Source organism: Apodemus sylvaticus, chromosome 10 (assembly GCF_947179515.1).
Source record: "Apodemus sylvaticus chromosome 10, mApoSyl1.1, whole genome shotgun sequence".
NCBI lineage: Eukaryota > Metazoa > Chordata > Mammalia > Rodentia > Muridae > Apodemus > Apodemus sylvaticus.
Genome location: NC_067481.1, coordinates 92284461 through 92299249, shown reverse-complemented (window position 1 = coordinate 92299249; position 14789 = coordinate 92284461). Strand labels below are relative to the sequence as shown.

The following is a 14789-nucleotide window of genomic DNA, read 5'->3' as shown; positions in this document are numbered from 1 at the left end:
CTCCCTCCTCGCCGGCTGCTTCTGCAGACTCTGCTGCTCCGGGGCGCTCCGCGGCGCGCCCTGCGGCATCAGCGCCCCGCGCGGCTCCTCCCGAGCGCTGCGCCCTCCGAGCCGGCGCGGGGGCTGTGGGGCGACCGCGGTGCGGGAGGCGCCCGGCCGGTGCGGGGAAGCTGGACTGAAGCGGGCGGACGGGAGGGCCGTCTGGGCGTTCGCGAGACGCGGGCTGCCGGTTCAGTCCAGGGGCAGCATGCACGGCGGGGGCTGCGGCTGAGGCGCCGCGAAAGGGACCCGAGGCTGGCGGGGCCGGGGTCAGCGCTGCGAGGCTGGGGCGCGCATCTGCAGTGCGAACGCGTCACGGCCGCTCCGTCTGGGCGCCCGCCGGCTCATGTCTCCTCCTCCGTGTCTCTCCGGCCGTGCGCATCGCCGCCTCCCACCGCTGGCGGCGGCCGGGGCGTTTTCTACGCGCGGGCGGCGAGGGGGCGGGGGGCCAGGGGCGGGCCCGGGCCCGCGTCGGCACAATGAGGATGCGGGGCCCGGGGGCTCCCCCCTCGGGGCGCGGCCGGACGGGCGCTCAGTGCGGCTGGGTGCGCCGCGCCCACATCAAAGCCTGCCCTGCCTGCTCGCCTGCCTGCCGCGGCCTCTCCACTGCCTCCTCCTTCTGGCGGCTCAGGGTTGGAGGGGAGGCTCTCAATACTGTCGGCGATGGGACTGACCGTTCAGCAGGGCAGAACCCACGAAGCTGGAGCTGGTGAGCGCTGGAAGCCGTCGGAGCTCTGCGCCACAAGGCTAATATTGGCCGAATGGAGCAGGCGGGGTTTCCAAAGAATGCTCACATTTGCTGTTCGTATTCACATCCACTAGAGTTGGGAACCTAGGGTAGGACGGACAGACAGGCCTGCCCGGTGGGTGACTCAACTGAAAGGAGTCGTGTTTACCCTTGCCCTTAGGCCACGCAAGATAGTGGTTTTCACCAAAGACACCCACCACCACCACCACCACCACCACCACCACCACCACCACCACCACCGTGGGGTGACTATGAAAAACCTTCTGTTTTGCCATGGGAGATGGCAAAGTCTCAGGGGCGTCTCTCTCCCTTCCCCCGCTCTGAGACTCTAAGGTCGGTTCTAGGGATTCCAGCTGCGTTCTCTAGTAGATGACCCGGGTTTTGGAAGCACACGGCTACCACCTAGCGGCTCAAAAGTGTCGCTGTAACCTCGGCCCTGACTGGCTACATGCCTGAGAGTAGCCAGGACTCTGGTCAGCGCTCACTCCAGGCCCTCTTCAGTTTGCACACGGAGCAGCTTGTTTTCCTGCCCTTGATCGCCAACCCTGAACTTTTTCTGTCCTTCTATCAACCCCAAAACGTAGATATTGCTGTCGGAGGCCTGCCTCATTCTGTCTAGAGCCTGGGTCAGCCAAGTTCTGCTTTGGACTGATGCTAAAACAAACAGGTCACAGTGGGCAAGAAACTAGAGAACGAGCTCAAAATGCAAACAAGACTCAGGAATTCGGATTATTTGATTTAAAAGCCTTGTTCCGTAGCTGTGGTTGTTATTCCCCTTTTGCTGGAGCATACAGTGAAGAAGGTGCTGCTCAGTGGTGTTATTCCTGAAGTTATAGAAACATAATAGTATTTGTTCCAAGTGCCAGACCTCCCTGTAAGCTACTTACAGTTCTTTTTCAAAGTCGAGGTGAAAGGGACAGTATTAAAAACAAATCCTGAAAACCATTGCAAAATCGAGTGTTTTGAGATAGTTCTTGCATGAAGCTGATTTTATGTCGATTGTCTGGGCTGCCTGAACTAGCCTTGTAGTTATTAGTAACTTCCTAAATTCTGGAATGAACCAACCAATAGAGTGAAATGACAAACCACAAATAGGGAGGGATGAACCAAAAAGCGTTTGGCCTTGCTTTACAGACTGGCACTTAACACGTGTATCTGCTGACATGTTTCATGTATCTTCTTCTGGCTAGGATTTTTTTTCTATCTGCACTTTTTTAGTTTTTCATTACTTTTGAATGCAATGGATAACTGTTGTCCCACCTACAATGGTTTGATGACCTCAATCACCACACAAGACAGTCCCAAGTCCCAAAAAAACCCAGTGGTGTTCTGAGAACATAAATTCAAGAATCAAAAAAGTTCTGGTGCTGGTGATATAGCTTGGTGGAGATACTCACAGTTCAATTCCGAACACCCATTAAAAATAGGATAATCTATGCAATTCCTGCCACTCCAGAAGGTAGAAGGCAGAAGCTGCAGGATCAGATCACTTTGGGTTCAGCCAGCTAGTGGTCCACCTGGGTGTTACATAGGCCCTGTCTTAGAACAAAAGGGATTGGGGCTAGAGCTGGCTCAGCAGTTGAGTGCTTGAGTACCTGCACACACGTGGCGTGGTTTCTTAAAAAGCAAGTCCTAGACTTGAATATTCTTTCTTGCCTATAAAATATAGCTAACAATTCAAAAGACTTGCTGAGTATACAATGAGATAGGGCACATGATAAAGACAGCCAAAGACTTAAGCTGTCTAATGGCTATAATTCTATAATCTTTTCATACGTCTCAATTTTGTGTAGAAGCCAAACCATTCCTTAACAGTTGAAGCATCATCTGTTGACTTTCAACAGCCACTTAGATCACCCCTTCTCACTCATACCCTGAAAGCCCAGTTTTAGGTTAACAATACACATAATTCAGTGACTTTTGAAATGTTCAAAATGGCACTTAAGTGCTAATTTGAAACTCATTCCACTGCTGTTTGCAGTACTACTGTGTGGTCAGTCCTGAGACAAGGTATCCAGTTTTAAAAACAAAATGGGGATGGGGGGTAGTGTGTGGTGACAGATGAATCAGATTTACTGAAACCCATGTAATGGCAGGAAATAATCTACCCAAGCTGTTTTCTGACTTCCACATGTAGCTCTCTGACACACACACACACACCCCAAGACCAATGAAGAAATGCTAGCCCTTTCTTTTATCCGGTGTTCAAGAAAAATGAACTGCAGATAGTCCAAAAAACATGGCAACATGGTAAGACCAAGGTAGGATGCAGGCAGCTAAAGGAACACTTCATAAATATGTGAGTTTCTGGGTAACAGGCAGAACACTGTTCTGGGGACAGTTAAGAACAAGCCTTATAGGGAGGCAGAAGGCCCTTGTAAGAAACCAGGTAGCCAACATTCTTCAAGGTTTACATTCATTTTAATGCATCAATTTTGACAAACCACAATCACCTCTTAGGTAATTTCCCCACCTCTTAAGTTTTCTCTTCCAGTGGAATTCTGTTTGAGCCACTTGCTGCTACAACTGCACATATCACCATGATTGTGCACTAAAACCAGGTGTGGTGGCATGTACCTTAAATCTCAGCACTGGGCAAGAAGTAACCATCCTGATCTATATGTCCAGGAAAGTCAGGGATATTACATGGAGAAACCATGTCTAGAACCACCGCCCCCCCCCCCCGAGAAAAAAAACAGGTATTTCTAATTAAAACAGATTTTGTAGTCTCTAAGGCCTCCATCAAAATTCTATTTTGAGAATCCAAATCCCGCTTTAAGCCCCATATCCTAAAAAGCTTTTTAGTAATTCTTTAAGCCAAGAGTGTTTTGATAAGTGATTCCTGTTCATTTTGTATGACTTAGCATTTCTACCCGTGCCCCAGGAAAAACTGCTTTACCTGAGCACAGGTAGCTTACATCAACAGCTTGCACTGTACAAAGTTGCAGATCAGTTATCCAGCTGGCTATCTAGGAATCATGCTTAATAAGCTTTGAAACATTCTTTGCCTTCATTCTTCGCTCAATAAACAAAGTTTATTTCATATACTTCCCCCTTACAAGCAAGTTAGCAAGCAGGCAGAACCATTTTGTATAAAAAGCAGCTTCAATGTTCAATCTCCTTCCATAGATTCAAATGTTACCTCTTCAGAAAATGTATTCAAGACTAATACTCTGTATGAACTCTGATTATCACTTGACTACCAAAGCACATCAGTATATTTTCATGCAGCTATGCTCAATGCTCACTTTGCATTGTGTGTACTATCAGAAAAAAATCCATACAGAAACAGAAGCCTAAGAATGTGAGAAGACACTATCCACTGAGTTTTGATGAATTCTCCCATGCATTGTTTTAATAGTACTGTTAATATATCACAGCAAAACAGGATGTATAAATCCTAGTGGTATGACTGAGTATCAAATGAGGAAGTGTTATTTTAAATGTTAGTCCCTAAATGTCTAAAGACTAAAATGGATGGGAATGTTTGAGCAGTGACCCTGCTCAGAAATAGCTGGAGGGGAAGGGAATAACTGGGATGAGGGCACTGACATTAACTTCAGACAAGTATGAAAGAGTTAAATAAGCAAATAGAAACAGTGCTACTTTATTAAAATACTGAGTTTATTTCACATGTATATTTGTCTCCCTACCATTTCCACATCTGACCACCACTATTACTATGTCCTATCATAACATTCCATACATACTTAAAACCAAGTAAAGGGTGGAGTTCCATCCTTGAAAACTAAACAGGCATTTTAGACAACACATTCTTGGCAATTGAACCTGGACAACATTTATCAAACACAGTAGGGAAAGTTCTCACTTTGCATTATAAAAAGGACAGCCAGATATCAACTATTACAGAAATGAAGTAAGACAGAATATTTCAAACTGTTTAAACCATTTTCTTAAAGAGACTTCCTCCACTGCCAGAGATCTTGAATAGCCTGTAAAGGAGGAAAAAAATTATAAAGAAATGTTAACTTTATAGAACTGTTTTTCACCATACAAATGCAAAATACAGAATTAACTCATAGCATGAGTTTCCTCAAATGGATTAACCATTTACTCTATGGCCAATGCTGCCTCCTCAGCCTGTGGATCCACCCTATTTAGGCTTCAGAATTTGAGTGAGTGAGAATGTTTCAAGTCTAGACAAGTATGATAAAGCAAAAACCACAACCTGGAAATCCTAAAGGGACATACCTTTTCTAAGATAAGTGAATACCAGTTTCTAAAAAAGTGGCAAGGATTCTCTCAGTGATAAATACTTATCACTTCATCACTTGATGAAGCACTTAGGTCAATCTGTAACTACTAACCAAAACATAAACATGATTTTGATGACATCACTACTGCTGACATTCTGCCTCAATTCTAAGCACTTTTGACTATAAACCTGGGAGCTAAAATTTAAACAGGCAATACTGTATCATCTTAATACTCTAAATGAAGTTTGAACAGGCACCTATATAGCTAATACTGATAAAACCCATTAAATCAGCTGTTCATAAAGTTCTAACATTAACCCATTATATTTCCTATTTATAGCTGTAATAGAAAATTTAAATTCACACTAAGATCACTGATAGTGCTTTGTCCTTACATGGCCCAAATGATTCTCCTAATACTACAATAAACCTAACATTAATCTCACATTTAAGAGGCTTTAATCCATTTAGTTTGATTCTACCAATATTGCCCTCCTCTATCTGGAGAAGATACTACCACTCCCAAGAGAGCAAGTATCAGACTATATAAAGCAGCCAAATAGAGCAAATAAAAACCACAGCCTATTTCCTTAGCCAACACACTACCAAGAGTAAAAGTTCAGTAACCAAGAGATAATTTACCAACTATTTAAAACCTGGGAAAAATGTGCACTAAAAATTTATTTGTTCAGTCTGCCAATTAAATTCTTTCCATGTATTTAAGTACTGTCTGTGGTTAGAAACCTTTTACAAGGAGCCAACAATTTGAGACTAAAAGTCATAATAAATCACAAAGAAAATTTTAGATTTGGTCACAGAAAATTCAGTTACCTCCTGGTCAGTCATCCGGAAACAATTCTTCACATAATTAACGAACTTGGCTTCCACTTTGGGAAGAGAACCACCCTATTGAGGAAAAAAAAGCATTATTAAAGACAAGCATAGCAATTGAGACACCATTAGAAAACCCCCAAAGTTTTGCATGCCATTACATGAACTGTCCCTTCAACACACCCATTAGATAAAAAAAAAAAAAAAAAAAACCAAGTTGTGGAGGCCCAAAACTCAGAAAGACATAAGCTTATTTTTTTCATTGCTTAGTGTCCAATTCCTTCCAAAGCCAGTTTAAACTACAGATAGCTCAACCAGCATGCAAATGCAACTTGGGTACCTATTATTATGCAAGCGTCATCACCTATCACCAGGAAACAAATTAAATCCAACCTGTTCATAAAAATGTTTTCTAATAACCTGGGAAAGCACACAATAAAAGGTATTTAAAAGTAGCTACCCTTAGTAACCACATCCATCAACTTGGCTTGTTTCTATTATGAATGTAGTCAGTGAACATTATCAGCAAGTTTTGCCACCAAAATTCTTACAGACCAAATGTTAGTTTATCAGCATCAAGTGTCACTAGAGAATTATCCCTATTTCATATAAAATCTACTTCTCTAGATTTCTGCTTTTTGCATTTTTATGCATTTAGCATCCAAATTCCAGAATCATCTTGAGTATTAAGGTACTCAATTGCCTCCATCACCTAGAAAATAATTCACTACAGTAATTTAAAAATATTGTCACATACATCCTTATTGATTCATTCAAAATTTATTGAAAGCATCTAAGGATACAAAGGTTAAAACATGGTCAGAGATGAGGCATATGCACAAGTGGTAGAAAAGCAGTCAAGTTTTCTGTATCACAAGAGTAAAAGAAAAATGCTTTAGGAAAAACAAGATTGCTTCCAGTCTGCAAGGGGGAATGGATGGCCAATCAGGAAAGGGGATTGAGATTAAAATAGAAGACTTCAGTCTGGATTGTTGATGGTACTATATTTGTTTCTCCTTTTCCTCTTTCCCCATCTTTGGGCTTAATTTACCAGTAGCGCCCAGGAATGTTCAATGCGCCTGCAATTAAACCAAGGAGATAGGACCACATTAAAATGGGGGGGAGGGGCATCATTTGAGCAGTGTATGCAAGGGATAAAAATTAAATCACTGACACCAGGAAGCCTAAGTTTACAGTTTAAATAAGAAATGTGCTGGCCAAGTGCTAAATTCCAATCCATTCGTGGCTGCACAAAGGAAGAAAATCTTCTGAAGACATGTGAGGACTATAGGACAGGAAAAACATGGAAAAGAATGGGCAATTTCCTTAACATTCTACATGTATTCTCAGCAACTCAATGTTAGATAATCTCCATTAATTCTCCAAAAATCATTTGTATTATTCCAGTTTCTACACAAGCCCGGGTTTATATAAATGTAGTTCCAGTCAAACAATAAATTCTATTTCAGACTACATGAAAGCTATACAAATTTCAGGTCATGGACCGAGGGTGCTTCAGTGGTACAGGGGGCAACAGCTATAACTCAAATTGTGAAATACTTAAAAGGTAATCCTTTTTTTCTTAGCTATAATCTCAGGCAGCCAAATACTTGGTCTTTTCCAGCTGTTCTAAAATTTACTGGAAACCAAACGCCCTCTGCTGGTTCTACAGCATAACCCCAGAAAAGAAAATGTTGTGAAGATTAGAGTGCACCCTTGAACATTTTATTGAATGCACAAGCTTGTGATCATTTTTATAATCTACATGTAATCTAAATTCCCCTATTATTAGTACAATTTAAAGTTGGAGAAAAACCAATCTATTTTACTCACCTTTTCTATACTTGCTTGCATTTTTGCCTTAATGTCTTCTACAGAACTAGGTCCTTTTGGTGTTTTAGGAGTTTTTTCCTGTTTTTTGAAGGACTCTTGACCCTGGAAAGTTTTCAAAACATTGTTAGTACAGTTCTTAATAAGTATTACCAAGGTTTTCCTCATTATCCTTACGATACCTTTAATAGATAAAGCATGGAGAAGTTACTAATTTAAAATAATGCAATGTAGTAATTGTTCCTACGCAGAAAGACTATCAGGACTAGAGTTGACTCTCAGAGAACCAAATAGGTCCATCCTTTGTATACAAAAAAAAGAAAAATCAAAGTAGGTTTGAAGATGCATCTGCTCTTCCAGAGGTTAGAGTTCAATTCCCATCAACCACATGGTGGCTCACAACCATCTGTCTGAAGACAGCTAGGGTTGGGAGTGATGATTCAAAGTTAGGGTAAACTAAAGTCAATCCTGACAGGCCTCTTGACAATCAACTCCTCTTAAATACACAGCTCAGAATTCAGCAGGTCTACAAAATAAAGTCAACTACAGATTGATGCCTTAGAGTCCACCACAGAACATGACACACACTTCACAAATTCATATATTGGACTTTAAAAAAAGATTTATTTACTATTATACATAAGTACACCGTAGCTGTCTTCAGACACTCCTGGAGAGGGTGTCAAATCTCATTAAGGATTATTGTGAGGCGCCATGTGGTTACTGGGATTTGAACTGAGGACCTCTGGGAGCAGTCAGTGCTCTTAACTGCTTAGTCATCTCTCCAGCCCATATTGGACTATTTTAATGTGCTCTACCATCTATTATATAGGCAGAGTTAAGTAATACAGTCACCCAAGTTTTAGGCAGACAAGGTTCTTACACAGAATTTCCTTAGTAGGTCTGTTATTACTTGGATACTTACCTTTGATCTTGGTGTTGATGGTTTTAAGTCTTTTCCATTTTGGTTTGATTTTTGTGCATTTTTGGCTGGGGTATCTCGTACAGACTGCAGTTAGAAAATGGCCTTAATCAGTATACCCTCTACTGAGTAGAGATTAACTCAAGATTAAACTGCATAACTCCCAAATTTTCCCGTCTAGCTCAGGACCAATTTTTAAGATTTCAACCAAGCCAGTTTTTTTACCAGCACTAATTCCCATTCTGCCGGGCAGTGGTGGCACAAACCTTAAATCCCAGCACTTAGGAGGCAGAAGCAGGTGGATCAAGTTTGAGGCCAGCCTGGTCTACGCAGAGAAACCCTGTCCGGAAAAATATTCCCATCCTTTTACTAGCTACTTTTGACAACCTCATAGTATCTTATGTACTCACTTTCTTCACTGGAACCTTTTCTTCAGTTTCCTCTTCATCAAAATCATCATCATCATCACTATAAATGCAATATGCCAAGACACTTAGAACTTTTTTGATCAATTTTACAAAAGAACTAAGCCATATTCATAGTCATCCACTGTAGTAGTGTTAATCAAACTGTAATCACACCAGTATTTGAATGGATCAATACTTAAGAACCTAACATTTACTCATAATACTTGAAACTCTTGTTTTAAAGGATTGTGAAATATAGCTGATTTTGCAATGTTAATAACTAACCTCAACCAAATCTGCTTTGTCCCAAAATGTAAAGGCTTTTCTAAATTAACTTTTAGCCTGGTGTGGTGAGACACGCTAGTATCAATGTGACACTAAAGCTAGAGAAATCTTCATCTGCAGGGTGAGGATTAACTTTACAATATTTGTTTCTTCTTTTCCGCTTTCCCATCTTTGGGCTTAATTTACCAGTAGTGCTGCAATTGGAGCAAAAATGTTTGTCTAATTACTTATGCAAAGAATCTGAACAGACCACTTCTCCCCCAAACATATGAATATGGTCAATAAACATGTAAGATTATTTGTCACCTAGGGAATAAACAGGACACTGCTTCACACATTATTCAAGATGTGACTTTTAACACCAAATGCCCACAGTATATGCACATGATTTTTTACCCGTTAAAAACTAAGCATTGGGACCAACCTTACTTAAAAAAAAAGCCACACTAACAGTTCTGGTGAAATATTGGAAAGTAAAGTCTTTTAAAATCCAAGCAAAAATTGACCAAAAATTCTACATCTTACTGTTTCTCCTTGGGACTATCAAAGTTCTCTTCAGCTTACACTTCATTTCAATGTGTATGCAGCATTTGGGAAGGGCTCTTCCCAAAGATTCTATGTGACACTAGAATTAAGCTGCCAGATTGCAATTAACAATCCACCTCCAGCTACTTAAGTGTTATTTAACATCTAGATCAAAAAAGGTGTTGCTTCTCACTTTCAATCTAGATCTCAGATTATGATAAAGCCACATGCACTTGCTTTAAGAGGATTTATAAAATGTTCAGGCATATTGTGATTTTTAGACATTCAGTATGGCCACTGAAGCATCCCTATCATGTCTATACCTTAGTATATTCATATTAAGTCTAATCTGTAAGCAAAGTCACCAACCATGACCACAGTATTTTCCACACCAGCCAAAAGCGTAAACTTCATGTAGATTATCATCATTTCAACATAGGACTGTCCTATCTACATCATGCCAAATCCAGTGATTTTGATCATTTTTAACACTACTGATCAGTATAAAACTGGCCTTACCTTACAACCCAATCCTTGGTGCTTTTTCAAACCATAATACCGATTTCTATAAAACTGCTATCTTCTATCCTAAACCATGTAATCTGTCATTCCAAAGATTTCATCCTTAATAAAAAGGCCCTATACTAGGCAATACATCTGGGACCATACTTATCTGTCCTTTCATAAATACAGCAGCATTTCGTATCCTAGAGTTTCTGAAAGCCTCCCACAAGGTAATCTAATTGCCATGGGTTATTTGTAATATAACCCATTCATATCTGCTCGTGGATTTTTCTAGTCTCCAAACTTATGAAATATAGTCATCTTGAAAACAAACATACTTTCTGATCCAGGATTTGAATCCATAGGCAGAGTTTGTATACATATTAGTAAGTATTTGAAGCCTCTTTCCATTCTTTGTTTCAGAACTTCTGAAAATGATTAATCTCTCCAATTTAATTAACTATGTAAACAACCTTCAGCTATAACTTTACTCTCATGGGCATTTATGTATGATGACCCATTTTATCACACCAGTGAAAGCTACTACATTTTTTTACCTCAAGATTATTATTTGCCTATGGACACAGTAATGCACATTCCCAAGTTTCTTTTGAACAGTTATTTTAATCTTATTCCTAACAGTAACTCCCAAGAAAAATCCATGTCACATATAGAATAGCTTGTTGGTAAGGTGAACAAGGAATCATAGGCAAAAAATCCTTTATTGGTACTTTGGCACTGAAGTTTTACTTTCAAACATCACTTATTACTTTTACAGAGTGTACTTTTACACTGACAAATCAATCCTCTTTAAACCCTTCACAAGTACATGTAATATCAAGTTCCTGAGATCATATTATACTTACTCTTCATCATCCTCATCATCCTCATCGTCGTCCTCATCATCTTCATCAAGTTTTACTTTTTTCTGAAAGAAAAAAGTATGTATTCATGAGCAACAGAATTTGCTGACTAGCCAAAGCGAAAGCCAAATAATGACTTTTAAAAATCTTTTACCTGTGGAACCTTGTTACCACCTCCGGGAGCAGATCGCTTTCCAGACATGCCTAGGAGTTTTACATCCTCCTCATCTTCATCTTCAGATTCTGCATCTTCCTCTACAGCTAAAATAAAATTAGACATACAATTAGTATGACAAGAATCTGAGTAGATAGCACATGGTATTTTTGTTTTGTTTTTTTTTTCGAGACAGGGTTTCTCTGTATAGGCCTGGCTGTCCTGGAGGAACTCACTCTGTAGACTAGGCTGGCCTTGAACTCAGAAATCCACCTGCCTGTCTCCCAGAGTGCTGGGATTACAGAGGCATGCGCCACCATGGTCCAAGATTCCATTAAATGTAACAAATAAATATCAGTGTTAATATAAATATGTATATATACACAGAAATCAGACCTTTCTAGATATACAAGTAGAGCTAAGATATACTTTATAAAGTCCAAAATGGAAGCTTAGAAAGATGGCCTCACTGAATGCTCAGATGTGTGATTCCCAGAACTGTGCTGATAATGCTAGGGGAATTGTCTGACTTGGACAAGCATGCCATGGCACATGTGTTTAAAAAAAAAAAAGCAAACTACTAAAAATAAGCAATAAATACAACAGACCTAAAATGAAAAAAACATACCTACTAGGTGCTGTCCACTAATGTGCACGGGCCCTGAACCACACTTCAACCGTAAGACCACAGGTGGTGTAATTTCGAAGCCCCCAAGGGAAACCTAAAAATAAGCAAGTGAAGATTGTATCAGATATTACCTTCCATCAAGTTATACAATGAAAAAAGCCTATTTAGAATAGCAGAAATAATCTTTGTAACAGAAGCATCTATGCATAAACTAATGACACTGTCTTAAGAGACCTGCACCAACATGAAATTAAAAATTAAGAAATGTACTTACCGTTGGTTGTACAGACATTTTCAAAGTTGCCAGTGTTACTTTAATTGGACTGCCTTCATAGTTCATTGCTTCTGCCTCTACGATGTGTAATTCATCTTTTGCCCCTGCTCCTAAACTGACCTGTGAGTAAAGATAGTTTCACACAAAAAAACTTTTAAATTAGCCATTCACCACTACTAATGGAAAACTAATCATGTTTAGAACTAGAAATCCATAGAAACTGTTCCTTTAAAATGCAAATCCTAATATAGAAAGCTGGCATATGCTGGGTGGTGGTGGGGCATGCCTTTAATCCCAGCTCTTAGGAGGCAGAGGCAGGCGGATTTCTGAGTTCGAGTTCAGCCTCATCTACAGAGGCTTCCAGGACAGTCAGGCTACACAGAGAAACCCTGTCTGGAAAACAAAATCACTTTTTTGCCAAGCACCTAGCACCTGTAAGAGGGATCTGAAAAAGATTCCCTATCCTTTCCAGGATTAAACTCCTAGCTCATCAGTAAGAAATGGCTGAAATTTTTTTCAATACTATGTTTCAGAGTGTACATACCGTTCTTAATGACAACTGGTGCTCATTTTCATCATTATCCACTTTAAAGTGATAGTCTTTGTCAGCCTTTAGTTCGCAACCTGTAAAACAAAAAAAAAGCAAACCTAGCAAGGAGCCATACATAAAGACCCAATGAAGTCATCTCAAATGAAACCCATAAAAATTTCATTTTTTCAGTTTCACATTTTTACATTGAGGCAACGTTCCCCCTCTTCACTGTAGACTTAATGACTTAAAATGAACTGGAAGTAGTGGCTGAGGATAAGTCCAATATACATTCCCTACTATTTTAAAAGCCCCAATTATATTCTGAAGGAAGTATTGCAAATGAGAATATTCACACATCACTAGTAGGGACAGCTTAGCTTGTGGTAACCAGTCATACTGCTAGGCAGTATGTTTAGTGTATATAAAAACACCCCCTTCAAGTAGTATGTGGCAACTGATAGAAGCACTAATAAAATTTAAGAAATGCTTAAGGTAGTTTATTAACCACCTAACATCGGTAGAGTCCACTGCTCAGTTAACCAATGTCAGGATTAAGCTAAAACTTGAGTCATTGAAAACCAAACTGATTCTTTAAAACAGTGTAGGACAGAAAGACTTTTTAGAAGCCTTGATGCCAATGTGGACCCTGTCTGCTCAACAGATGCTAGCCTCCCCATCCCAACATTAAGATCTAGTTTTAGATAGACACAGGTCCATTCAGGCGTAACTCCTAACGGTAAGGCATCTACAGCATGGGGCTGGCTCCGCCTACCAGAGGCAAAGGTGTTCCCTCCCTCACGGTGGCTTTTTAAAGATCTGAACAAAGACCTTCCAAAGCCGAACGCCACCGGCTGCCGGACTTGAACATTTCCCGACCAGGACTCTTAACTAAGCCACAAGACCCCTATGCCAAGTGTTGGCAAGAATCGGAGAGCCCGGATGTAGAGCCCACACCCCCTCCCTAACCCCCAACCACGTGGCAACCACGTGCTCCCAGGGGTTGCTGCCCCCTCTGCCTCAGGGCGCCTGCTCGGACCCGTCCCCGTTACTGGCCGAAGCCATCGGACGCCACAGAATGAGACAGAGCCCCTGGGAAAGCCCAGCGATCTGCACACGTACCCTCCCGACCGGGCGATGGGAGGCCTTGCCTCCCTCCTCAGGCCCCTTTCTCCGGTGCCACCTCCCTGGCTCATCGGTAGTTAAAAACGGGCATTTATACGTACGAGCGTACGAGTCTCTATATCCTAAGTTCGCGCCAAACACAAGCAAGATCGCACCCACGGCCGACCGCCCCTCCAACGCCCGAGGCTCGAGGCTGGGCCGCTCACGCCCCATGGTACGGTGGCCCTCCTGGCCTTCAGGCCGCGGTTTTTTTCTCTCGGCTTCCCCGGGCCAGGAGATCCTCCCCAGCCTCCGGCCTCCACCCATGCCGCGTTCCCCACACACCAGGCCTCGGCCTGGCTCCCGCCCCCCCCCCTCCACCACCAGGCCCTGCACAAGCTTTCCGCTCCAGTCAGTTACCGAATAGGTAGTTCTGAGGCCGGAGAGGGCTCATGTCCATGTCCATCGAGTCTTCCATGAGGTGGAGGCGCGCACTTCGGTGTGGGAGAAGCGGGACGGAAAACAACTGCCTGCTGTTCCACAGGGCAGACGCGCAGGACGGAATCACGCCAAGGAAAGGACGCGGGCTCGCCGCGCGTATATATGGCCGCAGGAGATCTCGTGAGATCCGCTCTAGTCCCGCCTCCGCGAGCTTCCTCTGGATCCCTCCCACTTCCCGCACCGTCGCTCGTTTGCGCTTGCGCTTTTCAACTGCACGCCTCTCTACCTCGTCCCCCTCCTCCTCCAGGTGCTTGGCGGGCTCTCACTGCGCACGCGCGTTAGTTCCTGGCCCCGCCCCTCCATCGCGGTCGCCCGAGCGCAGGCGCGTTTTCTCTTTGTGGCCTTGCTCCGGGCCTACAAGGCTTCCACGTCTTCTCGTGCTCGTTGGCGCTGTGCCGAGAGAGTGCGCAGCCCACCCTAAAAGATGG

The 14789-nt window shown here is 42.2% G+C and overlaps 1 protein-coding gene across 2 annotated transcripts; it reads right to left on the bottom strand.

The window, feature by feature from the left end:
* Positions 1-4390: 4390 nt before the first annotated feature.
* Npm1 (nucleophosmin 1) lies at positions 4391-14448 on the bottom strand. Of its 2 annotated transcripts, XM_052195167.1 has the most exons (11): positions 14281-14448; positions 12772-12851; positions 12228-12347; positions 11954-12047; positions 11326-11432; positions 11175-11236; positions 8998-9055; positions 8591-8674; positions 7669-7770; positions 5836-5910; positions 4391-4740 (listed from the first exon to the last, which is right to left on the bottom strand). In XM_052195167.1, the coding sequence occupies exons 1-11, from the start codon at positions 14336-14338 to the stop codon at positions 4702-4704; spliced, it is 879 nt and encodes a 292-aa protein (XP_052051127.1). In that variant the 5' UTR covers positions 14339-14448; the 3' UTR covers positions 4391-4701. The 2 variants fall into 2 exon arrangements, with proteins under 2 accessions (XP_052051127.1, XP_052051128.1); XM_052195168.1 differs by lacking the exons at positions 4391-4740; positions 5836-5910 and adding an exon at positions 6597-6914.
* Between the last annotated feature and the right edge of the window lie 341 nt (positions 14449-14789).